Source organism: Indicator indicator, chromosome 2, assembly GCF_027791375.1.
Source record: "Indicator indicator isolate 239-I01 chromosome 2, UM_Iind_1.1, whole genome shotgun sequence".
In the NCBI taxonomy this organism is placed as follows: Eukaryota; Metazoa; Chordata; class Aves; order Piciformes; family Indicatoridae; genus Indicator; species Indicator indicator.
Window position 1 is genome coordinate 6,489,322 of NC_072011.1, and position 24,118 is coordinate 6,513,439.

Consider the following 24,118-nt stretch of genomic DNA (forward strand, 5'->3'; position numbering starts at 1 on the left):
AAAAAAGTAAACAATACAAAAATAAAGATACATTATAATATCCTAATGTCCAGTAAATGTCTTATAGGCAATATTTATGGAGGAAAAAAAAATGCATCAAGCCCTTTCTTTGACAAAAATGAAGCAGCTCAAAGTTCATTCTGTAGCAAGGAATGCTGCTGCTTCTGCTGTTGATTTAAGTTACTCCTATCACCACAATTTTCACTATTTTTCTTCAAATGCCTAACCATAAATCTATACTAATACTGAAAAAGAAAAAAAAATCCTAGTGAGAATTCTGTGCCCTCAATAAGCTAAAAACAGAGTATCATGAGAAGGCAAACTAAACTTTCTGTTTGTTTTGTAAATAATCCATTAGCTAAACTTCTATTTCAGGCTGGATGCTTGATGCTTACCACTTGAAAGTCCAAATACCCTTCATATCCCTTATAACAGAGAAAGAAAAAAGAAAACAACTAACAAAATGCCTTTGGTGCATCAGTTTATCCTTGTATGAATGTTTTAAAGAAACTCACTAGTACTATAGGAAATGTAAGTGGGCTTGTTTGTGTTGTTTAATACTCCAAGTGTCATTTTGTTCTTTAAAGGGGTTAGAACAGAGGAGGGGGGGGAAAGGGGAGGAAGTCTTCCTTAATTTGTTGCATATGTCTCAACGTGTTATACAACTAAGTGTATTATACCAGCAAACTAAAGCAGGCTGCGCTGCGGCGAACTCTGTGTAACTCAAAATAGGAGAATAATCTGGCCACAAGCAAGTCAGAAACTCAGTGAAACTTCCTCTCACATTATATATACACACACACACTTTACAAGCTACATCGAGTGTCCTCTCGTATGCCGAAAAGAAATACGTTGTAGACACCGAACACACTGTACTTTTACTCAAAGGCTTCATCAAACCATATGTGCAGACACTTGAGAAGAGGAGAGTGTTAAGCTTCCTAGGGTCCTGGAGTCAAAGAAATTCTGCTGCCCCCCACTGCTAAGTAAGTGCACTCCTTCCACAGGGGGCAACATCTGCCGATCCGTCATGGTTCCGCTTGGCGAGGACCCCAAGAAACTTCCTTGGGAAGAAACGATTTTCTCAGGACTGGCAGCCAGTTTGGGGGAGGTGGAAAAGTTATATCCATAGAGAGCACAGGGACTGTGCAGTCTAAACGTGTTGTAGGAGCCTTGGTGGGTTTGATTAGTGGTAAAGGCATTGCTGGATGGGGATGGCATGATGTACTGGAGCTGTGGAGACATCCCTGAAATCTGCATCGACAAGCCAGTCTGCGGGCAGCTGAATGCATCCCCATCGCTGCCGCTCATGGACATATTCACAGTTGTGCTGCTTGACACACCAACATAGGAGGGAGTCCTGGGGGGTGCGAACGTCTCGCTGGTCTGGTTTGTGAGCCTGTTGTAGGTTTCGGCCAGAGAAGTGCTGTATCTGTTCAGGGTCAAGCCTGAGCGGGCACAAGCTGTGTAGTCAGCTGGAGCAAGGCTACAGAGCTGGCTGGTGTTGGGACTGAGGTGGAAGGCTGGAGAGGAGCAAGGGGAGCCCGGCAAAAGGTGAGGGTGGGTGGATGGCACTCCACTGCCAGATCCCTGGAGTAAAGTAGAGGAACCTGCATTTCCTGGAAAAGAGTATTACAGAGTAAGAAGAACGCTGGGAGAGGCTCCCTTAGGTGACCAGATGAAGACTTTGTCTTTTCTAATAACCTGTGACATTAAACATGACCCAAATTAAAAAAATATCAGGGGAGGGTGAAGGAAGGGATGTGTATGGCACAGGCATACTTTTAATGAAACAACCCAACCCAGAAAGAGAAAGTAAGTTATACATTTGCAACAAGCACCCAATACTTGGAGCTCCTGCCCAAAAAGCTAACTACTCTTTATCTGATATTAGGAGGAAACTGTATGGCAGCTAAGATATACCAAACTAAGCACCACATCACCAGAAACCTTCTTCAAAATGACAAATTTTGTGTTCTCTGCTTTTGCCTGGAGTGAGCTTCAAGCATTGACTGTCACTGTCAGAGCACCAGATACAGAACCAGCAGCTCCTTAGCTCAAATCATAGAGGCTTTCACAGCATAACAACTTCAGGAAGGTTCACAACTTTAGAACCTTTCCAACTCCTTCATTTCCAACTTCTACCCAAAAAAAAGCTGAGAACAAAACTTCAGAAAAAGTGCAGACTGAGTACTGTGCATGGCTGCTTTCTTTTTTTTCCAGTGGGTAGGTGGAGGTTTAGGTTTGCAGCAAACTGTTTGCAAACTGTTATTCTGATATCAATAAACTATTTTACTTAACAAATAGCAGTGCTGAATGCTTTATTTTTAGGTCTTTAAGGATCAGGAAAGCTTTCCACAGAAGAAAACCAATTAAATTGTTTATTATTTACTAATTACTTATGAGGATTTTTCTCCTCTCATACCTTTTTTTTTTTGTTGTTAAAAACACAAAACTAATTCCTACATTGCAGCTTGGATGTGTACAATGGACATAATCCACAAATGATCTCTGCATCAAGTGTTTAGCCTGCGCATAATGCTAAGGAATAGGTTTTTCCACCCTTAAAAAATCTCCGTATCTGGTCTGATTATATTTACAACCTAACATTTTTATTGCCACAATGGTTAAGTTAGCATTAGTTTTCTTAGAATAACTCTGATGAGAGGTACTGGCCTGCACTGGGGTTGGTTGGTTAATTTTTCACTACAAGTGACACACCTAGAATTTCCTAGAATTTTGTAAAGCATGAGGGACCAGGCTCTACTTTTATGCATTTTTGGTTTGAATAAACACAAACAGGACTGTTACCTTGTTTGGGTATCCCAGGTATATCTTCAAAGGTAAGTGTCCTCAGAGAAGGTCTCCAGAAGGCATAAGACTCTACCAGAGCTTCCAGACCCATTCTATTTAGAACAAAAATATCCTTGTGTCATGAAAGAAAGCCGCATTTTGTTACATGTCTCTGGATATTTCACCTCAGAAACCATACTCCTGAAATGTTTCTATTTGTTATTTTGAAGTTCATTTTGCTTTTCAGAGGAGGGTCTTACATCCTTATCCATGAGATCACTGTGATCTGCAGCCACTGCACTGTCAACACACAAAGAAATTCCCAACTCCCTAAGTCTGGGTCTCTTTTTCAATACTTTTGGCCTTTTGAGGAAGGTAATTTGAGAGGAGAGATATGGCTAAAATGACATCAAATATTTCCCCATACGACATTTCCTTAAGAGCAACTGCTCTAACTGCCAAGGGGATGATCCCCTATTTCTGCCTAGAAGAAAGAGGTGATCTAATGACTACTTCCATTAAAACAGGATACCCAGTCATTACCAATGAGCTGGAAACATCACCCTCACAACATGAGCAAGGCTTGGGTGTACAGCTCTTTTTGCTACCCAACTGTGTAAAGCAATATTGTGTCTTGGTTATAACGTGCTGAGCAAAATGCCACTGGAAACTAAAAGCCTTCTGTCATTTTCTTTCAACACCCTTGTGACAAAACAAAAAACTGGGTAGAAAATTGTGGCAAGACAGTACTCAGAACCTCTGTTTCCTGAAGGTAAAGGCTCATTTGGTTTCTGACATAATTTTGTGAGTAATGCACCTCAGAGGTATAATTTTGCTGTTAATTTTGGCTGCTGGGCCCCAAAGGTCTGGTAAGTGTCAGCATCAAGCACACACCAAACACAAGCCTTTAAGCAGCAGCATTCTGTAAGCTCAAATTATGCAAAGAGCCCAATTTGAAGCTACCAGCACGTTCTTCTGACACCGTTTCTTCCCTGTCATATTGCCAGCAGGATCACAAGCTTATGTCAGGAAACATTTATAAAGTCTTCATTAGCCGAACCTGGGCTAAAAAGACAGCCTTCATTTTCTGCAGTAATGGTGAATTTTCATTTATAGTTAAAAGTAGAGATAAAAGCCACCTCCTGGAGGAGTGTAGCCAAGGCGATAATTTACACAAGATGCCTTCGAGCAATTTCCACATTTTATCACCACCCTCATTTATGCTATCAAATGGCCAAGTTTATTTAACAAAACAGTTATGTTTTTCCTGAAGTATTTAAAAGGGAGAAATTCTGGTCCTCTCCTGAGTAAAAGTTTTTATAGGGTCAAACTTAAGGCCTAACTGAAGAATGGAACTATTCTCAGCACATAAATTGTGCTGCACTTTGCAAATGCACAGGGAATGCTTTTAAAAGGTGAAGCTACTGATTTCTGCAAAATAGCCTGTGGGACTGAACAGGAATGACCTGAAAGAGAAGATTTTTAATTAAACAGAATTATGACATGCAGCAGTGTAGAGTAAAATAGCTGCAATAATTAAAACAGTATTGGAAGGTTGCATATAACAGTACCATAGGGGTGGGTTGTTGGGGTTTTTTGTTTGTTTGGGGTTTTTTACACTTTTGTTGCAGACTAAAATGCCTCAGTGAGACATACACTGGCTAGAACAACAAAGATTACAGTATCTTAGCACTGATTTTCATTGTTTAACAACAGAGTAAGTCAACAATCAACTGAGTGAACCAGTAATTTAAATTTTAAAAGAAATTTTCCTCCACGATTCAAAATCTCAGCTGCATTCTCAAACACACTTAGTACAAAGAAACCAAAAATACTGATGCCTGAACCAAATTTATTCTTAATAGTTAACCCCCCCCCCCCCAAAAAAAAAAATCTCTCTAGACATCCCTAGTCCTGCAACTGGATCTGCATGGTTGCAGATGCAGTACTCTTATTTCACCTGTGTTGTCTTTGGGTAATACTTGGGCTGCCCCATCACATTAAACACAGTTCAAAACTTCTCTGAATCACTTGTTCTTCCCTGTTTTCAAGGGCATCTTCTCTTGTTTCATGTAACTTTATGGAAGAAATTCTAACTCCACTTATACTCAGAATTTTCAGAGGAGGCAGAGCTTCACACTGCTTAGGAGGCTCCTTAAGTACTTCATCTTATAGCTCTGCAAATGCCTATGGAGAGCTACCAAACAGGGCACATAGAGCAACTCTCTTCTTCCCCAAGTACACACAGCATATTTTGCTTCTTCTGTCACTGCTTTTATCTGGAAGCTACTGTTCACTTAATTTCAACCAAGGTTACAAAGGAGGATAAAACTCTAATTTACAACAGTGGTTTGGGGGACTCCCTTCCAGGCCCTAGGACAGGACACGGCAAACTGATTCTTGCTAGAAGACAGAAACCATAAGAGAGAAGCAAATGTGGAGTGCAAAGTGAAAAAATTACTTTGAGTGAATTCCTGTAAATCTTTACAACTACCCCACCCCTTCTATAAATGTTCATCTAGAAACTATTTTCATTTGCTGTCCAGTCTCAATATCTGTGTAACTCTGGTGATAGCAGAAAATAGGCTCTAATGCTGTAGCCACTACTAAGAGTGAAGCTCAACAAAGCTCTCTGAGCATTCCTACCAGCACTGCTATGTCTGCTTCCTTCTCTCCAAGGCTAGGGTCATAAATAGAACAGCTGTAGACACCAAACTCAATACAGTCACTGGAACTGATGTGTAATAAGCACCACAATTAAATGCTGCTTTTTTTAGCTGGAATGGTTTAACATACAATTTGTAACAGTCTTAAGTATATTGTACTAAACAGGTTTTGGACAAAATACCTCATCAGTACTGGCAGATGGGACTACACTCAAGTCTCTACTTTGCACTACTCAGATTCCCCATTGCTATTTTGAAAGATTCATGGATTAAGAGAACAAGCAATTAGTCAGTCCAACCACAACAGAAGAGGTGGAAACTGGGCTCATATCAAGGTCCTCTGTAGCACAGTATGAAAGGCATTCACCCAAGATGTGGACTTAGAACTCCTCAGGCTAAAGACACAGCTGAACACGGGTTTCCCACCTCCTGGGCAAGTGTACTAAATATAAGGTTACTGCAAGAGGCAATCTAGTTTTTCCACTTTTAAGAGAAAACAAGTCATTCATCCTTACTAAATGCCACTTACAGGAAAAAAAAGCCTGGGCTTATAGCTTGACACTGGTACCCATAATTTTTGCTTCCAGCTAGGAGAAAGCAATTTCAGGAGCAGCCTGAAATCACAGACCTGAGTAGGCATTAACTCCATTTGCAGCCTTCACAGTATGCCCTGGCTTCCATCAAAAGGAAATCTGAGTACTTGAGTCAAGCTGTGTGCTAATCCATTGACCTAGAAGGTTAGAGGAGCAGGAACAGGAGCCCACCATAGAGAGCATTATTGGGGAAACCTAAGTGTTCCCTCTAGGAGTCTAAGTCCTTTGACCAGCCTTCATAACCCAATCCTGTTAGCAGTAACAAGCCCACCTCCTTCCTCAACACCTACCTGTTACGTCCTGAATCTCTAAACCCTTTGGCAAATGGATTTCTGTCGATCTTCAGACGAGTTATCTGTGAAAGTGATTGAAGAAATTATTACCAGCAAATTCACCCAAGTAATGCACAAAATTATTAACCTGACAGAATTAAGCTGATGGTGGAGTAGAAACATCTTCACATTTGTGTGGTTTGAGTGTCCTGAAATAGAGCAAAATAAGGTCCAGTCTTCCGATCACTCTGTTTTGCAAATCTCCAGTGAAGCTAATAGGCATTTAATTAATGCTACATCCATGTAAACATGAGGAAAAATGTTTTCACTGTGAGGGTAACAGAACACTGGAACAGGTTGTCCAGGGGGGTTGTGGAGTCTCCCTCTCTGGAGATACTCAAGAGCCACCTGGATGTGTTCCTGTGTGATGTGCTCTAGGTGATCCTGCTCTGGCAGGGGAGTTGGACATCCCTGGATGGTCTTTTGAGGTCCCTTCCAACCCCTAACATTCTGTGATTCTGTGAAATGGCAGATTGGAATTCTTGAAAAAAACCTTCTGGTGAATGTCATTCTTCCCTTAAGAGAGTATACTGCTTAACTGCAATAAAATTTAAATTAAATCTTATTTCTGTAGGAGTCGAAAGGAAATGTGAAAAGAGATTATCTCTAGGCTATTACCCTCCATAAAAATAAAACAGCAAACCAACCCAAAAATACTTGCAATTTATTTAAATGAATGGCATAGGCACCTAATATTTTTATGTCAGTATTTACACAGCTCCTCTGCTCTTCTCTCTGTAAAGACACCTCCAAAAACTTCACAGGATCATAGGATGTCAGGGGTTGGAAGGGACCCAAAGAGATCATTGAGTTCAATCCCCCTGCCAGAGAAGGACCATACAATCTAGCTCAGGTCACAGAGGAATGCATCCAGACAGGCCTTGAAAGTCTCCAGAGAAGGAGACTCCACAACCTCTCTGGGGAGCCTGTTCCAGTGCTCTGTCACCCTTACAGTAAAGAACTTCCCCCTTGTGTTGAGGTGGAACTTCCTGTGCTGCAGCTTACATCCACTGCTCCTTGTCCTATCACAGGGAGCAAGTGGGCAGAGCCTGTCCCCTCCCTTCTCACATCCAGCTCTCAGATATTTATAAACATTTATTAAATCCCCTCTCAGTATTCTCTTATTCCAGACTAAAAAGCCCCAGGTCCCTCAGCCTCTCCTCATCAGGCAGTGCTCCAGTTCCCTAATCATCCTCATAGCCCTCCACTGGACCCTCCCCAGCAGATCCCTGTCCCCCCTAAACTGGGGAGCCCAAAGCTGAACGCAGTACTCAAGATGAGGTCTCACCAGGGCAGAGGAGAGGGGGGGGAAATTAATAAAACATCACAACACTAACTATGGTTATGGCTATGTATGTTAATACTTTAAAAAGTGGTAATAAGAGCCACACATTGGAGTCACACAACCTGCAGTTTACTTTTGGCCTTGAATCTGTGTGAACCTAGATAAACTACAGTCAATAACATGTGCTGAGTGCAGTTAATGGAAACGACTGCAACCTGCTTCAGCTCTCAGCTTCCCTGTTAATGCCACTGCAATCAGGACCAAAAGTGCTTTAAAAGGTCTATCCAGACATGTATTGACACTTAAGGTACAAAAACACCTTTAAAAATTAGACTGCTCTTTGCCTGGATCTTCAATGCTGTTATCTATAATTAAGACTATTACCTATGTTAATTCAACTGCATGATGACTTCTTATATGCAGCATATAGCCCACACAGCCTGAAGTCTCAGCTGTAGCCTCCAGGTGCTGCTGCAATACTACCAGTGAAAGCTACTTGTAATACAAAAAAAAAGTTTAGACAAAGCTTTTTAAAAGTTAGTGTAACAAAAATATCCACTTTTCATGGAATCATAGAATGGTCTGGGTTGGAAGAGACCTCTGAGGGTCATCTAGTCCAACCCCCCCTGCAGTCAGCAGGGATATCCTCAACTAGATCAGGTTGCCCAGAGCCCTGTCGAGCCTCAACTTGAACATCTCCAGGGATGGGGCTTCAACCACCTCCCCTGGGCAACCTGTTCCAATGTTCCACCACCCTCATGGTAAAGAGCTTGTTCCTAATGTCCAATGTCATCTGCTCTTCTCTAGTTTGAAAGCCATTGCCCCTCATCCTATCACTGCAGGCCTTTGTAAACAGTCGCTCCATTCTTCTTGTAGCCCCCTTCAGGTACTGGAAGGCTGCTATTAGGTCTCCCTGGAGCCTTCTCTTCTCCAGGCTGAACAACCCCAGCTCCCTCAGCCTGTCTTTGTAGCAGAGGTGCTCCTATCTGTTACTTCCTTGGTCTACTCTGAAAAGCCTGTCAAGTGCCAAGCAGGAAGCCCAAGTTACCTGTTGATTTTGATACGCTGTGACAGTAGTGAAAACTGTCTCTGGAAAGGAGAAAGCTTTCACTCCTTCTCCTGCAGGGATAGGCTTGATGGGGGACAGATCATCTCCACAGTCTTTTCGGATGACGTGGACACGCGGCTGATATTTATGCATAGAGTGAAGGATAATCTATGCAGTCATGAAAGGAAAAAGATAACATTTATTAGAAAGGAAACCCCGCTGTTTCAGGACTAATAGCTTTTTGGAACAGATTATGGTATGTGTTTACCAAGCCACTTACTGGAAATCAAATGTTTTCTTTAACCTCTGAAGGTTCTTATTACAGTAGTCTAATCCCTGTGCATTTATGTTATTGCCAATTCTAAGCATTTAAAAATTACGACTCAGGAGCTCCACATTCAAAGACTGGCTCAATTGAGCCTAATTCCAAATAAATAAATAAATAAACAAATAAATAAAATCAGGAGGGAAGTCCTGGTCCTGCTGGACTTAGAAAGTTTTGTTTTTTTTTTTCCACTGGAGCCTGGATTTGATCTAACAGGATTAATAGCAGCAGCATTTGCCTTTTGTTTTTGGAACCTTCAGGATATGCTTGGAGATTTTTTTTTTTCCTGAAGACTGGAAACATATCTTGTTTTGAACACAAGCAGAGCCTCTCACATGCCAAAGCAGCAGAAACTTGAGAGTAAAATAATACCAAAGTCCAAAATTCTAAAGTGTTAATAAACCTATATTTGTAATACAGACAATGAATATCAATACAGAAACTTCTCCCAGCACACAAAAACTCAATTAAGAATAAATTATAACAAGGATATTACAGCAAGTATATGAACTCACAGTGCATAAATTAAGCACCAAAATACCTCTTGTTATTGCTGTGAAATTTTAGAGGATATTTAAAGTACAGATTTTTTTTTTTCCTCTGTTTTACTCCACTTCAGCTAACCACTACTAAAATAGGAGATTTCAAGGAAAAAAAAAATTTGGAAGCTCAACTATTATTGTTGGAAGGCCTAAGAAATTAGTAACTCGATAAATAAATAGTCGCATGGCTATTGGCCTGTGGAACCCCTAATCAACATTCAGGGGAAGCTTTTTAATTTCCTGCTCCTTGAGTAGCCTCAGAATGTGCATGTGCTCAGGCACTCAACAGAGCCCCTATGCCAGACACCATGGAAGTTCATTCATCCAAATGACATAGAGGACATTACATTCATTTGGATAAACCAGAGTTTGGCTAGCTTAGAACACTTGGTCCTGGCCAGATGACATGACCTTGTTGTGGATAAGCCAAGTCTCTGGCTAATCAGGGGTTTTATTAGCCTGTAACTAAGGTTTTTGACAGTGACATCACAGGCTCCAATTAATTTGCTCTGGGAGTGCTCTATGATGTTCTCATATGAAGCCTTTTCCCAGTTTCTGAAATCTTGCACAGAGCAAGATTTTTATCTTGCAACCATGTATTCTCTTTTACAACAGTCCTTTCAGTTTTCCTTTGGCAAAGATGTACAAAATGAAAATGCAGAGAGGACAGCACATTCCTGACCCTGTTTTTCTGTGAACACCCAGTGACACCAGGGGAGTTACTGGTGCAACAGGAGAAAAAAAAAATATCAAGGAAAGCTCTGGTCCACTGTCCATTCTGTGCCTTGCCGTTTGCTTCAGGGCCACTGAGCATGCCATGTTCTGCTCCCACCTCAATCCCCATCAACTCTGCAGTGCAAACCACCTCTTGCCCACATGCTGGACTTAACCATACACAACGATAACCCAGAGAGCTACAAACAGCTCATGTATCAGAACCAAGTGATGCCACAGCAACACGGAGATGAACACTTCCCACTGCTTATCTGGATGGCTATTACAGCTAAACTGCCTCTTGTCAGCTCTTAAGAGCAACCTGGCTTGGCTCTGCACTCTGCTGACATTTCCTGGGCTGACACACTCTTGGGAGGATCAGCTAATCCACACCAAAAAAATGTTTAGTTGTTTATTTTGTAGCATGCCCTGTACAATGGGATCTTTGTTAATGATCACTACTCTGAATTCTAAGTAAATCGTTCCTAAGTGCAGAGAATTAAAGAGCAACACTACAAAGAGAGGGCATGAAAGGAAAGGGAGATGCCACAACCACTTTTGGAAACAGTTTATCTCTATTATTCTAAGCATCTCCAAGTATCACCTAAAGCTGATGTGAAGGAAAAGCTCAGGTCACGGTGCTTGCACATTTAACAGCACAAATAGGATCAAATAGTTTATCTACAGAAGTAAGAACTTTCCCTTTATACCCTTAAAAGCCACCAATAAAAACAAAACAAAACAAAAAAAAAAAAAAAAAAAAACAACCAACAGCCAGAAGAAGTCTTACTAAACACAAACCAGCATCACTTTTCAATTCACAGCTGAAGATCCTGTCTCGCTCTACAAACTCCTCACAGGGCACAACCAAAACACTTTGTGGGGAAATAAACCTCTTCCCCCCAAGGCAAAATTATTGACCACAGCAGCTGTCAAGACATCACTATCAGATGGAAGACACTGCAGCAGAGAGCGCACAGGTAGGCAGCAGGGCAAGGCAACAAGCTGGCAGAGCAAAGGCAGCCAAGACACCCACAGACAGACAAAACTCAGATTACCTTCAGGACTACCTTCACAATATGGTTTCTGAGAGATGCTGCCATGATGAGGCCTCAGAGCTAAATCTGAGTTTGGGTACCACCGTGACACAAATGTCACAGCCAGCAGAAGCAAGAGCCTGACTCTTTCACAGGGGAGATGCCAATCCTCTGCCAGCTTGGCAGTGCAGAGATGGCCCAGTCACATCCCCATCAATGGCATGATCCTCACCTTGATGCTGTTTTCACCAAAAATCCTCCTTTATCCTCCTCTCAAAGCCCAAGCTTTCTGCAGGCAGGGAAGTTTGCATGGCGAAGAAGCACAGATTCCCTCTTCACAAAGAAAAAAACTTCAAGTGCAAATGCTGATGTTTCCCAGCTTTTCATTGTGACAAGAACTGCCCATTGCCTGTAAGCAGATCCTGCTACTTGGAGCCAGCTCTGGGCAGACTAACAGTCTGTCTATGCTTCCAGCCTCACCCCATTTTCAAATGGGAAAAAAAAAAAAGCAACAAAACAAACCCCCAACCAAACCAACACACCAACCACCAAGGAACAATTAACACGCTAACAGCCTCATTTTCACTAAAAGTTAAAAGATGTTCCTCTGCATCAAAAACTAATCAGCTGAAAAGCAGGGAAAATAGCATTAAAAAATATTGACTTTTCCCCTCTACTGAAAGTCAGATTAAAAAGAAAAGGCATCAAAATAGAGAAATCAGCCAGCTTTAACCCACCAAAGGGAAAGACTACTTTTACAAGGCAGCACTTACTCCACAGATGAGAGAGGGATGAGGAACATTAATAAAGAGTGCCCAGACCACACACTGCTCAGTGTCAACTGCAAAATGAAGGTTTACTTTTCCTTACCTTTGCAACTCAGATGGAAGAGACAAATGCCACAGTGTGCGTCTTACGGATGTCACCAGGCCTTCATGCCACTATAAGCATGCAATCTTTCCAAAGCTGGGAATTCACCCTGGGACTAATTTTTGAGATCAAAAACACACAAGGAAAACATAGCCTTATAAATTCCGCTTGATCTCCTCAGCCTGCAAGTGGAATCCATGTATCAGAGTGTCCTACGTGCAGATGTACTTCAAAATCTCTCTGCAGAACAGCACTGTAAGATTACATTGTCACAAACTCCCACTCAAAATACTGATGAAAATAGCAGCCGACAGCATGGAGCCCAGAAAGTGTTCAAGCAGCAAAGCAAGTTGTCTTAAGAGATGGCTGATCTCCTTTCACAAGAAGCCAAGAGGAGCTGGCTACCACAGACTACTACCACAATATAAATACTGCACAGGAATACTACCTTAGCATCTGTTTGCAAATACTGTCCCCGTTCCCATGGACATGGGTCACTTCTCTCACTGACTCTACTAATCAATACTCTAGAATAGGTAAAAGGGCTCTGGACTGATCTCATGCAAGCTCCCTGTTCTCAACACCCGCAAGATCAAAGCCCGGCCTTGGGATTTTAACACACAAACTCTGCAAAAGCTGACACTTCTGTGGAGCACAGGAAGAGAAAAAGAAAGAATTTCAACAAGGGTTAAAGCCCTACAACCAGACAGCACGGAAGACACACTCAAAGAACAACAGCTAAAGCCTGACAGTGCTTGAACTGCTGGAGGAATGATAGGGGAGTTTAGAGACCCCACTGAAGCTTCTCTGAGTCATTCTGCTTAAGGAGGAGAAAAAAACCCACTGACTTTCTAATAATCTAAATTATACTCCATCTCCCATACGGAGGTGGGAGAGTCAGAACACTTGATGTAAAATCAAATATTTGAGGGACAGTACAGCCTTGACCCCTAGCTCTTGTAATCCCCCATCCCTCCCCTGGTACGCTCTGGAGAAAAACGGTTCCTTCCTGCTTATGAGAAACAATTGCTTTTTATATTCATCACAAAATATGATTATTCGTTTTCCATTATTGCTGGAGGCATTCAGAGGCTACATAGCTTTTTTTCAATACAGCATTCCACACTACCATAGCTTTAAAAGAAAGTATGTACCCATTGGAAGAGACTTTTCTGCTTTCTGCTTTTGCCTTTTCCGGTAATTATGAATGACATGTTTGCAATTTCCCAGATTTGAGAAATACAAAATTATTTTGCAGTCATCTTTCTTTTGTCCTTTTATTTTAATACTTAAAATTTCCATTTTGGGGAGGAGGGGCAGCGCCGTAGGTCTGAATCAGTTCAATGTGTCTCAAATCACTCTACTTGGGCTTCGCCTTCACCGGTTTCCAAATCAAAACACTTAACTGAAGACCAGAAAATTTATATCCCCTCACATTATGAATAATGGCGTGCTGTGTACACTACACAGGTTTCAGTTCGGAACAAAAACAAAGTTAAGATCTGGGATGGAAAATACAGCAATACAATTCTCTGCATAGCTGAGATTTTATCACAGGGCAGTTTGTGACTGCGAGTGCACGGGTGGACCATGGTACCATGTCTCATCCCTCTGAAATGAGCGAGTACAAAATCCAGCCAACCTGTTCTCCGTTGGAAAAGTGACATTTGACCATTCGCATCCACATCACTTTTTAAAGCCATTGCAAAAGACACAAGACTCAGAGAAAGCAATTCCAAGTTCAGGAGAGCTGCAAATACACAAATCCTGGGAAACTAAAGGAACCTTTATGCAAACAGACCCTGTCAAATGAGACCTCACAACTCTAATTCTGGAAAGAAGCAACACAAAACATCTTTCTTACAACCCTGAAGAAAAGCACTGCTAACTTAAGAGATGTGGCTACCTCCACATTCCTTTTAAGAAAGAGTGCAATAGAATTACAAACACCAAGGGGAGGTTTTTTAATCCTTGTTATCCCATTCACTAGCTCAGCCCAGCCAGTCTCCTGTATTCCTGCTTCTGCAACAGAAAATCTGTAACTCCTGCAAAATTTGACCAGAGTCTCACCTTAATCTCCTTTGCAAACACAAGTGGGGGGAGAAAACATCTTATACTAAGAATTGGACTACATATGGACAAAATACCTAGCTTAGTATTACAGAAGTACAACAACACTGAAAAATGCAAAGAAGTATTTTTGTACCCTGTGCCAGGTACATTTTCCTTAACCCCCTTCCATGAAGGAGAAAGTATCCTGATTAATGAATTAGGCTACGCTAAGGACAATGGAATCCATATCCTGTCTCAAAACCTGCCTCCAACATTTTAAAACTCTACCACGTGGAACTCGATGTTCCTTCTGAAAGGAAGCCAACATTTGCCATTTATTACAGGTCTTTGCAACATTAAAAGACTTCACCCTGGCTAAAAACAATTTTCATTTTTTAATTATTTACTAAAGTGTCAAGCAAAACTATTTGAGGGGTTGCTGGAAAGATACTGGCTTACATCTGTCATGTTTCAACAGTTTCGAAGAGAAAAGGAAATATTAACATAACACATTTTGTCACATTAGATAATGTCATAACTAAACAATTTAGAACTTGCAAACAGAACACTCATACTGCATACGTCTTCGCCAGTTTTTGCAGAAGTAATGAGCCTCAGCTGTGAAAGGGTCTTGCTTCATAAGGTATGCAATAAATCATTATCAGAGCGAACCCAGCTCCCATGTTGTTCGCTTTTGACTGCAATTATTAACACCTCCTGGGATTTCACACAAATGTTTAGGTTAAGAAAATAGTTAAGTGTATTTTTATTCACATGAAGTTATTACACACTATTAATGTTTCTCCTAGCCACTTGTGAATTTCAGCATCCTTTTTGATCGGAGCACAAGTTGCGACTAACACACTCGGTGGGAAAACACGAGAGCAACTCTGCCCCTTCGTACTAGGCAATTTAGCCTTGTAAAGTCTTACTTTGCAGATGGAGCTCCATTCTTGAGGCAGGAGTAAAACAGCAGGCTCTAATAAGCAGTTAATTATCAGAATAGAAAGTAAGCAGATTTTAGATCAGGATGGTAAAGTTCCAAAACAGCTTTGAAAAGTCAAGCCTGTTTCTGGCCCCCTGAAAACTGTATGTCAGAGTCTTTCAGGGCTGAGCAATGTGCCTACATATAATACTGCAGAAGAGCAAGTACTCACATGCCCTTGATCGTCCAGCTCATTATTGGTAAGCTTCAGTTTGTCAAAGCTGATCACTTGTCTCATCCACGTCTCCCCAGAGGCAGGTGAATCAGGGTGAATATAAACACGAGGCGGTACGGGGGAGTCAGCATTACCAGCCACCATCCACTTGGAGCTATGATAAACGTACCTACAAAAAGCAAACAAATACTTACAACCACAAAACCAAAATAATTTATATCACACCCATTCAGTGTTAGTGGATTAAGGGCCATAGATATTGCAAGAACTCAACAATTAACGAAATATGAAAGGACAATAAATTGAAGTTGGGGGTTCTTTGCTTCACAGTTACCTGCAAAAGTAAAGTCAAAAACTGCTCTCTGCTGTGCCCTGAGTCTTCAAATCAGTAACAGCCTTCACACTAGGCTCTACACTGAGCTTTAAGCTGGTGTCAATTCATTGATTGCCGCAGCTCTGCTCTGCACAAGAATCGGCAAACAGGGAAGAACATAGTTCTTCATTTATCAAATTGAATAGGACTCCATGTTTGGAAGACTTAACATGGTGAGTCGAATATAATTATAAAGTTATTGAAAAGAAAGAACATTATGAATGTTCAAAATAATGAAACTATGTCTTACTTCTGCAAGACCGTATTCATTTTCTTGAACAGTGATGCAGAAAGGCTTAAAAATGAAAAAAACACAGACCACATTTAATTTGGTAGGCCAACGCTGATAAAGTAATTTTCTAATAAAAACACTGCCTGCTTTGGTAGAAGATTTATTTTGAAGGCGGTCATTTCACAGTACAGTTTAAAAACCATTAATTAAAATGTTAAAGTTTTTTTTTTTCAAGTCCAGTATAATTCCAGTAAGTCAGCTGTATTTTAAAATTTAAACAAGAAAGACTTCATCAAATCATTTGTTTGCCCAATCCAATTCCTTATTAGAAAAAGACAAACAACATAATCGGGAATGAAAACAAAATGATCCAATACATGCATTGCTCCATATAACTCATATCAAGCTGTAAAAGTAAGATCTAGAATGGGGGTAAAACCCTCTCCTTGAGATAAATTCTCAACTCCATATCATACAGCCAAGTGTTGTAATGTTTTTGATTTATTTTGTTTTTATTGGGTTATACTAAATAAGTACTTTCCCTGCAAAAGTAAATAAAATCATAAATACACAAAATATTGAGCAACAGCTTGAGCTTCAAAATATTTACTAAAAAAGGTCCCATTTTTCTAGAGATCTAGAACTAGTTGTTATTTTCTTCATTTCCATTTAGTTTTGCTATCTGTTATGACAGCTGAAGACCAGGCTCCATATCTCAACTGCTCTTACATCTTTCAGATCTAAAGATCTGCACAGCAGTTTGTAAAGCCAAAGGTAAAATGAGTTTCACCAATAAAAAAAAAAATTTAAAAAAATCACAGATTGCACAGAAAAGAATGAAAAGTGGAATCAAGCACAAAATGAAACATTAGTATTTAGTGGGAAGCTAAAGGCACAGTACAGTAGACAGTACAGAAATCTAACCTCGCCAACTAAGGAAATAATGCCCTTCACAGAACTTTTGTTAAGCTACTGCAGTTATCTGGGCACCACACATCATATTGGGCAGGCAGTGCAGCTCAGTAATGTCCATATTTACTTTCATTGGAATAAGGTTTAAACAGCTCATATTCAACGTAACTGTTTTTAATTGTTAAGATTAATATTTGTATTCAGTTTGGAATATTTACCTGGCTTTTTCTATCAATTAAGTAATTGCTCAGACCTTCTAAGAATGCTGCACTTGGATTGCAAAGTAAATGCACACATGCAACACAAAGCCTGACAAGGGCTTTTGTTTGAGCTGTACTACTCTGGCCCCCCCCAAAAAAGGCATTTTTTTCTCTATGGTACTGTCAGGAAAGCCTCCCCTAACTTACTGGACATCCTCAGGACCATTATCTGCACCTTACTGAAAAAACACAAAACCTAAAATGGTCCCAAGAAATGTCTTACAAATCATATGAGAAAAGGAATGAGGTAAGGACCCAGAAGAAACACAGGGCAGTGCTTGCTTAGGAAACAAAGGAGCATGGAAACAAGGCAGCATTCCTACAACTAGTCTTGAGCCTTAGTCTGAAATATTCCTGGTTCTACAATCACATCTGCTGTGGTTTTCCCTACATCATACTAAGTATAGGGTTGAAACAATCAAACCAGCAATTGGTAAGGACCTGATCCTGCGTCCACTGAACTACTTGGCCAGGCTCCTGGCTACTACAGAGCATGAGATCTCTAAAGCAGGACCTACAAACGATCTACAACTCACAGCAGTAACTGCTGTGGGCCCAATCCGGCAAGCATTTCTGCAGGACCAGCAGTTTCAGCAGAGTCAACTAATTTCCCCACCACAGGACTGCCCTCAAAGTAGTGTGAGGTTCAGCATCTAATTCCTACTCTCAAATGTTCAGGGAACTACTTTCGTTCCTCACATCATTCTTCAGACAGTAATGCCATGAATTCTTTTAAAAACAATAATCAGAAACATTACCCTTTGTGAACCTAAGCAACCAAATATGTGAGAGATGACCAGCTTTTAAATTAAATTATGTAATCAGTCTGAAGCACCACCAAGAAAGGTTATGTGCCATTGTGGCGGGTTGAAAATTTCCCCCCAGCATAAAATTGCCAGTTATTTACATTCTACTACTTTCTGTTCAAGATCTGTAGAAATTTTTCCAGGTACGGCCTGAAATTACCACAGCCATTAAAGGCTATTAATGTTATTAATTAACATTAATGACATTTGGCACCGAAAATAAGTGCATTTTCGTATCTGTTTGTTAATAGGAAATAATTCCCACTAACATGATGAGGAATAAAATAGGGTAACATTTCCTGACCGCACTAGAACCGCACTCTCTGAAAGCCAAAACTTGAGCATCTGCCCCCAGCACACTTAAAAAATGAGGCACATGTATGAAGAGCTTCAACAGGAATTTTAGCTGATTTTGCATGCTCAGCACAATTTTTTTTTTTTAATACACTGAGATAAAAATACGAATCTGAAGGAGAGTTAAACCCAACCTTCTGCTAATTCATGTAGTGTTAATGCTTTCTTGCAATAGCCAAGCTCCCTAAGGCTTGCATCCTATGTTTTTTTTTTTTTCCTTAAAAGTCACCATACCTGTATCTTTTGTTATCCACTGGCACAATATCCATAGCAATATAATACTGCTGATGTGGGTCTAAACCTGAGATCTTCACTCTCATTGCGGGAAACATCCGCCTGAACATAGAAAGAGAGAGGTCATGTTTAATATGAAACAGACTCGGGAATGGTTGTTTAGGAAAAGTAACTGGTTCGTGGGATTTTTCTCGTTCTTCCTTTTAGGCTACAGAGTCCTTTTGGACGATTATAGTTACACAGACATGAAATGGCCCATTCGATATGTCAAAACAGATTTCTAAAGTGCATTTACTTGAACAATGCTTCATATGTTTTGAGATACGCTTTGGGAGTACAGCCATTACCACATCATTTCAACTTTTATTGTTAGACAGTAAATCACTTGGTTTGGGGACTTGACTTCAGCAGTACAGGCATTTAAAGATGCCCATTTGAGATACTAACTAGAAATAGGTTTCTGAAGATGTGCAAACACCACCTCAATGCCCAGGGCGACCAATCCTTAAGAACTGCAAACTACTACCGAAGTTTCAACTGACAGCAGCAAATGGTGTATCATTTCTGTAGCATCAAATTAGAGAGCACAGCGATACAATTATAACACTGCAAGGATGCCGTTTTATGAAAGCCGAAGTGCCATGCTGTAACCCAACAATATGGTATTTATTGAGACAGGACTTCCTGTCTGCAACTTACTAAAGGTGAAGTGCAAGAGCTACTCTGCCTTTGAAAGGTATAGTAAAACTTCCTTATTGAAAGCAGAAACAAATCTACGAGGTAATTTCTAAAAAGGAAAGAAAAAACAACACACAAAAAAGCCAACAAAGAAACAAAAAGAACAAAACCCAAATGTTCACGATTTAAATCCTTCTGCAAAGAAAATGATGTAATTAACCGATTCAGAGGTTTTAACATAAAAATGCACTTCTTAGCTCATGCTTGGCATGCCTTCTGTCAAGAAAGCTCATTCTTGAAGCCAAAAAAAGAAACGTCCTAGTGACGAGCCGGCTGCAAGGTAATGAATGGTACTTTTCTGCCTTTTATAAACCTGAAAGCCATTCCAGTTTATTCAGTATTTGCCGCTGTTACATATATATATATAAATCAATTAGAAGTCGTTATTGGAAAGAAAAATCCTATCTCTGCTATTTCTAAATAAGCAGGAGGGAGGAGGGTGAAGCTGACTGCGGTTAACTAGTTTTTGCTGTTATTTCAGTGCACCTGTAAGATAAAACAAATTCCCCGACTGGACTCTCTTAAGACAAATGTTGCTTTGTGCTGCTGAAGACCGCGTTTCAATCATTAATAAAGCCTCTCTGAAAACGTAGAGGGGAGCATATGGCTTCAATAAAATATGTTTTTGTAATTTCTAATAAGTTCAGATACTTTTATACTACCCAGGTTTTCACCATGTGTATCCACTGGAAAGGGGAAAACTTTCCCCTCAGAAGGACACGGCGGTCCCAGCTCTGGCCCTAATGAACAGGAAACCCGAAACGCCATATGCTCCTGTGCCCATCTAAAATTATCGCCATCTACTTGCCTCGTAAATCTGGGGGGTTCCCCCCGGGTTTACCCGCTTTGATGTGCCCGACCGCCCCGGGAAAACCCCGCGGGTGCCCGTTACCTTCCTGCCTTGGTGATGATCATCTCGGTGCCGATCTCGTGGAAGCGCTTCCAGAGCTCGGCTCCCTGCAGGTCCACTCGCGGCGCCTGCGGCGTGGGCAGCGGTGAGCTGGGCCTCGAACCCTTGGGGGAGCCGCCGGGGGACGCGGGAGGGGAGCCCGCCAGGAACCCTTCCTCGCAGCCGCCTGCAGAGAAAGCACAGAGCTGAGGAAGCGTGTGGGAACGTGGGACCCTCCACACCGGTGAGCTCCCACTGCCCGAGCCGGGCCCCGCCGACTCGACACCGCACCGGTCCGGCAGAGCTGACGGGCTGCGACGGGCCCGGGCACGGCCTTGCGGGCCAGGCCCTGGGGAGACCCGAGCGCCAGGCGGCGAGAGGGCCTCCCCGACGTGGATCCCAGGGACCAGCCGCCCCCAGCACTGGCGCCGACCTGGCCCGGGCCAGAGCAAACGTGCAGCGAACCCGGACCGGGCCCAAGCGCGCGGCTTTGGGTCCGTGGTGCGAGGCCGGTGGTGCGTTTCGTTTGCGGCGTTTAGCGCAACCGGCGCCGGCCGCGGCCTTCTGCCCCCGCAGCGTCAAAGTGCAGTCCCGTCCGTATACAGTAAATTACAGACATAGACACACACGCACACACACACACATACATATGTTTTGTATATATATATATACACACATACACGCTGTTACATATACACTCGTAGCAGTACACATATACGTATGTATTGTATAAGCGCTCTTCCCGCCTCCTCGGAAACAAGCCTCCAGCTGTTGCTCCACCGCGCTGCGGCACGGACAACCCCGGCCGACAGCCGCCCTGCTCCGCGCCGCCGACCGGGGCCGGCAAGCCCCGCGAGTTTTAAGCGGCTACACCGGCGGCAAGGTTGGGGGAGATTGTCCATGCAGTATGGAAAAGTAGAAGAAATAATGAGGAAACGAGTGCGAGCTGAGGGAGATGGAAGCCGGAGCCCGGGCGGAAGAACGGGCCTCCCGAGCGAGCGGCGGCTGCGGGCAGCGGCAGGTCGCGGGGCGGCACTCACCGGCGGGGGCGCGGGCGGCGCAGCCCAGCTCCATGTCGCCGCAGGTCCTGCCGACGGCGGCGGCGGCAGCAGCGGAGCTCTTGGCACAGCACCCGCTGCCGCCTTCGTCCTCTGCCGCCTCGTCCTCGGCGCCCAGCTTCCGCCGCTTGGGCTGCCGCGGCAGCGGCGGCGGCTGCTGCTGTTGCTGCTGTTTCTCGGCCCCGATGAGCGCCTCCACGGAGAAGGCGTGAGCCTTTAGGCTCATGGTGGTGCCGGGCGAGGACCGCCGCTTGTCGGCCATGCCCGCCCCCCTACAGCCCGCGCATCCAGACGCGCCGAGGCCGCCGGCACCGGCACCCGCGTCCGGCCAGCCGCGCCGGCCGCCCTCCCGTTCTCCCAACCGCGCAGGCAAAGGGCTGGGGCTTTTCCTCGCCTTTCTTTTTAAATCCGAGTTATCAGCCAAGTTTTTTTTTTGTTGTTGTTATTTGGGTTTTTTTTTTTCTTAGGGGGGGTGGTTTTTTTAAAAGAGGGAAAAAAAAAAAGTCTATTCCTTTCTGCAGAGGCTCTCCTTCTCTCCCCCTCCTCCTCCTCCACGTTCTGCCCCGTCTGATGGGCCAGGCAGGACTGACATGGGTAACAAACGCTCTGCGGACACAAATTAGGGCTTGTAATTGAAATTTGTTGCCTTGATCTGTCAGCACTTCCAGGCAGGAGACCGGTGGGAAGAACTCGCTCATTAGTGTCACTGCGACGGCGGGGGCAGGGCGGGGCCGCGGGGCGGGGGCTGCCACGGCCTGGCCGCCCGCAGTCCAATCAACGTCGCCCTGGCCTCGGCCCCGCCGCCCCAGCCCGCTGCCCTACCAAGGGGCCCCTGCCGCCCTGGACGGGCGAGGAGGGGAGGTGGGGACAGCCTGCCGGCCCGCCCCCAGCCCCACCGCGCCCAGGCCGAAACAGCCCCGTGCGCCCCGGCCAGCGGCAGATGCACCCCGCCATAAATGTTAATGAGATCCCACACCCCCCTTCACATCGCCCCCGGCGGGGACCGGGCTGGCCGGGAGCCCCAGCTCCCTTCGAAAAGCAGAGGGAAGGAGGGAGGTGGCCTCCCGGGTCACTGGGTTTCGCTCGGGAAAACCGTTCGGACATGAAAAAAAAAAAAAAAGACATTGTGCCCTTTCTTGCTGTTAGGGCTTAGTAATTATTAGTATTATTCAGCTGCTTTACTCTGAGATTGATCGCGTTGTTATTGAAACGCTGGCTCCTGAGGGGTTTCAGCTCAGCATCCGAAGCCCCCTTTGAACCCAACCCATTAGGCGCTGAAGCTGCAATAAAAGAGAATTAAACGGAACCATGTATGAACATCGATGCGTCCAGCCGCAGCGACTTTAATAATAATCATATTCATGTGCATAGAATAGTTAGGGGGAAAACCCTTTCGTATCTTTCCAGTAAGTAAAACTATTAAAGATTCAGAGCCAGATATTATTCTTTTTCTCTTTTTCTTTTTTTTTTTTTTTTTTTTTGCATGCCTAGAGAAACGAAAACGCTATTGAGATTTTTGTTGTGTTTTCTTTTGGTTTTTTTCCCCCTTGTTCGAAGGTTTTATATTTTTTTTTTTCCCCCAGAGAACTAAATGAGGTGACATGCTCCGCTGAAGGAAACAGAATAGAAATCCATTTTTTTTCTGTAAAAAATCACGAGGAAGGTGTTTTCCAACCCAAACGAGTCTCTGAAATTTCACGCTTTCGGGGAACAGCATCTCGGCTTCACTTCGCTGTTTGGCAATAGAGAGAAAGAGAGAAATTCGTGGTGTGGTTCGTCTGCATTACAGCCCTGGAGGTCCTGTTCGGGACGTCGAGTGGCACAGATGAGATTTCTGATTGTAATCTAAAAAGGAAATAGCTGCCATTTAGGAGACGTAACCGTTTACACTACTGCGTTTTACCTATCCTTAAAATGTTAATTTATCCCTATTTTCAATTGCTGCTTCGTCAGAGAGTCTGAGGAAGAGGATTATTAATAAAAGTTCTCTAGATATAAATTATCTAAGGTTGTTAAAATTGTAGAAGTGTTTTCCAGACGGGGAAATACAGGTATATGACGGGGAGTCAATTGAATAAAGTAAAATAAAAAGAGTAAAATTAAATAAACGAAACGCCGCAGGGGCAATAACCCTCTCCACTTTGGAAGAGATGAAAATTTGTCTGAGAAAAAATCATCACTACGAAAAAAAGTCCTCGGCAGCGGGCTGTCGCCCTAAATCGATAGGAGAGCAGAAAATGCTTCATGCCTGTCACCAACGAACAGTGCTGTGGAGTTAGTTTATCTTTACATTAAATCTGGGACATATTAACTGTTCCATGGTCTAAAGTCTGTCTGCTCTGCCTGCTCCAGCCGTGATTGAATCTGAAGGAAATCAGATGTGCGAGAGTGATCGAAACGTGCTAAGCTAGAGGATCTTGCACGAGTTTAAACGCCATCGCGGTGAGGATGAGATCCATAGGGAGAGGAAAGAAGGAAGGAAATGGATGCTCTCTGTCCGAGGGCGCTCCGATAGTCTCCCCGCCCGCCCGTCCATCTCCGACGGCACCTTCCGCGGTCCCGCTCCGTGCTCCCGCCGCCCGCGTCAACCCGGCCACCCGCGCCACCGCCACCGGTGCGACATCCCCGGCGGGGCCCGCGGGAGCAGGTATCGACCCCCGCCGCAGCGGCCCAGTATGGGGCGTGGAGGAGAGCGGGAGGAGGCGGGTGCGCCGTGAGGGCGGCGCGGGGCGCGGGAGGCTTTAGGCCAAGGCTGCGCTTCTGGAGGAGCGCAGCGCGGACGGGGAGAGCGAAGTCGGCCCCGAGCGGACTCCAAGACCTTCAGAGGGGGAGCAAATTGTTCCCC

At 43.4% G+C, this 24,118-nt stretch overlaps 1 protein-coding gene across 1 annotated transcript; it reads right to left on the bottom strand.

Moving 5' to 3' along the window:
- Nucleotides 1-894: 894 nt before the first annotated feature.
- On the bottom strand, nucleotides 895-21,535 carry TBX18 (T-box transcription factor 18). Its single transcript, XM_054398245.1, has 8 exons — nucleotides 21,256-21,535; nucleotides 20,219-20,402; nucleotides 18,589-18,690; nucleotides 15,415-15,586; nucleotides 8,718-8,885; nucleotides 6,343-6,407; nucleotides 2,812-2,906; nucleotides 895-1,619 (listed from the first exon to the last, which is right to left on the bottom strand). Exons 1-8 carry the CDS (start codon nucleotides 21,533-21,535, stop codon nucleotides 895-897), a joined length of 1,791 nt encoding a protein of 596 aa, XP_054254220.1.
- Between the last annotated feature and the right edge of the window lie 2,583 nt (nucleotides 21,536-24,118).

What these genes read in the sequence shown, in the direction of transcription:
- TBX18 (XM_054398245.1), bottom strand. Translation starts at nt 21,535, where the DNA reads ATGGCCGACAAGCGGCGGTCCTCGCCCGGCACCACCATGAGCCTAAAG. An exon ending in ATCATCACCAAGGCAGGAAG is followed by an intron (nt 18,691 to 20,218) that starts GTAACGGGCACC and finishes TTCTATGTTCAG; the next exon opens with GCGGATGTTTCCCGCAATGA. An exon ending in AGCTGGACGATCAAGGGCAT is followed by an intron (nt 8,886 to 15,414) that starts GTGAGTACTTGC and finishes ATGACTGCATAG; the next exon opens with ATTATCCTTCACTCTATGCA.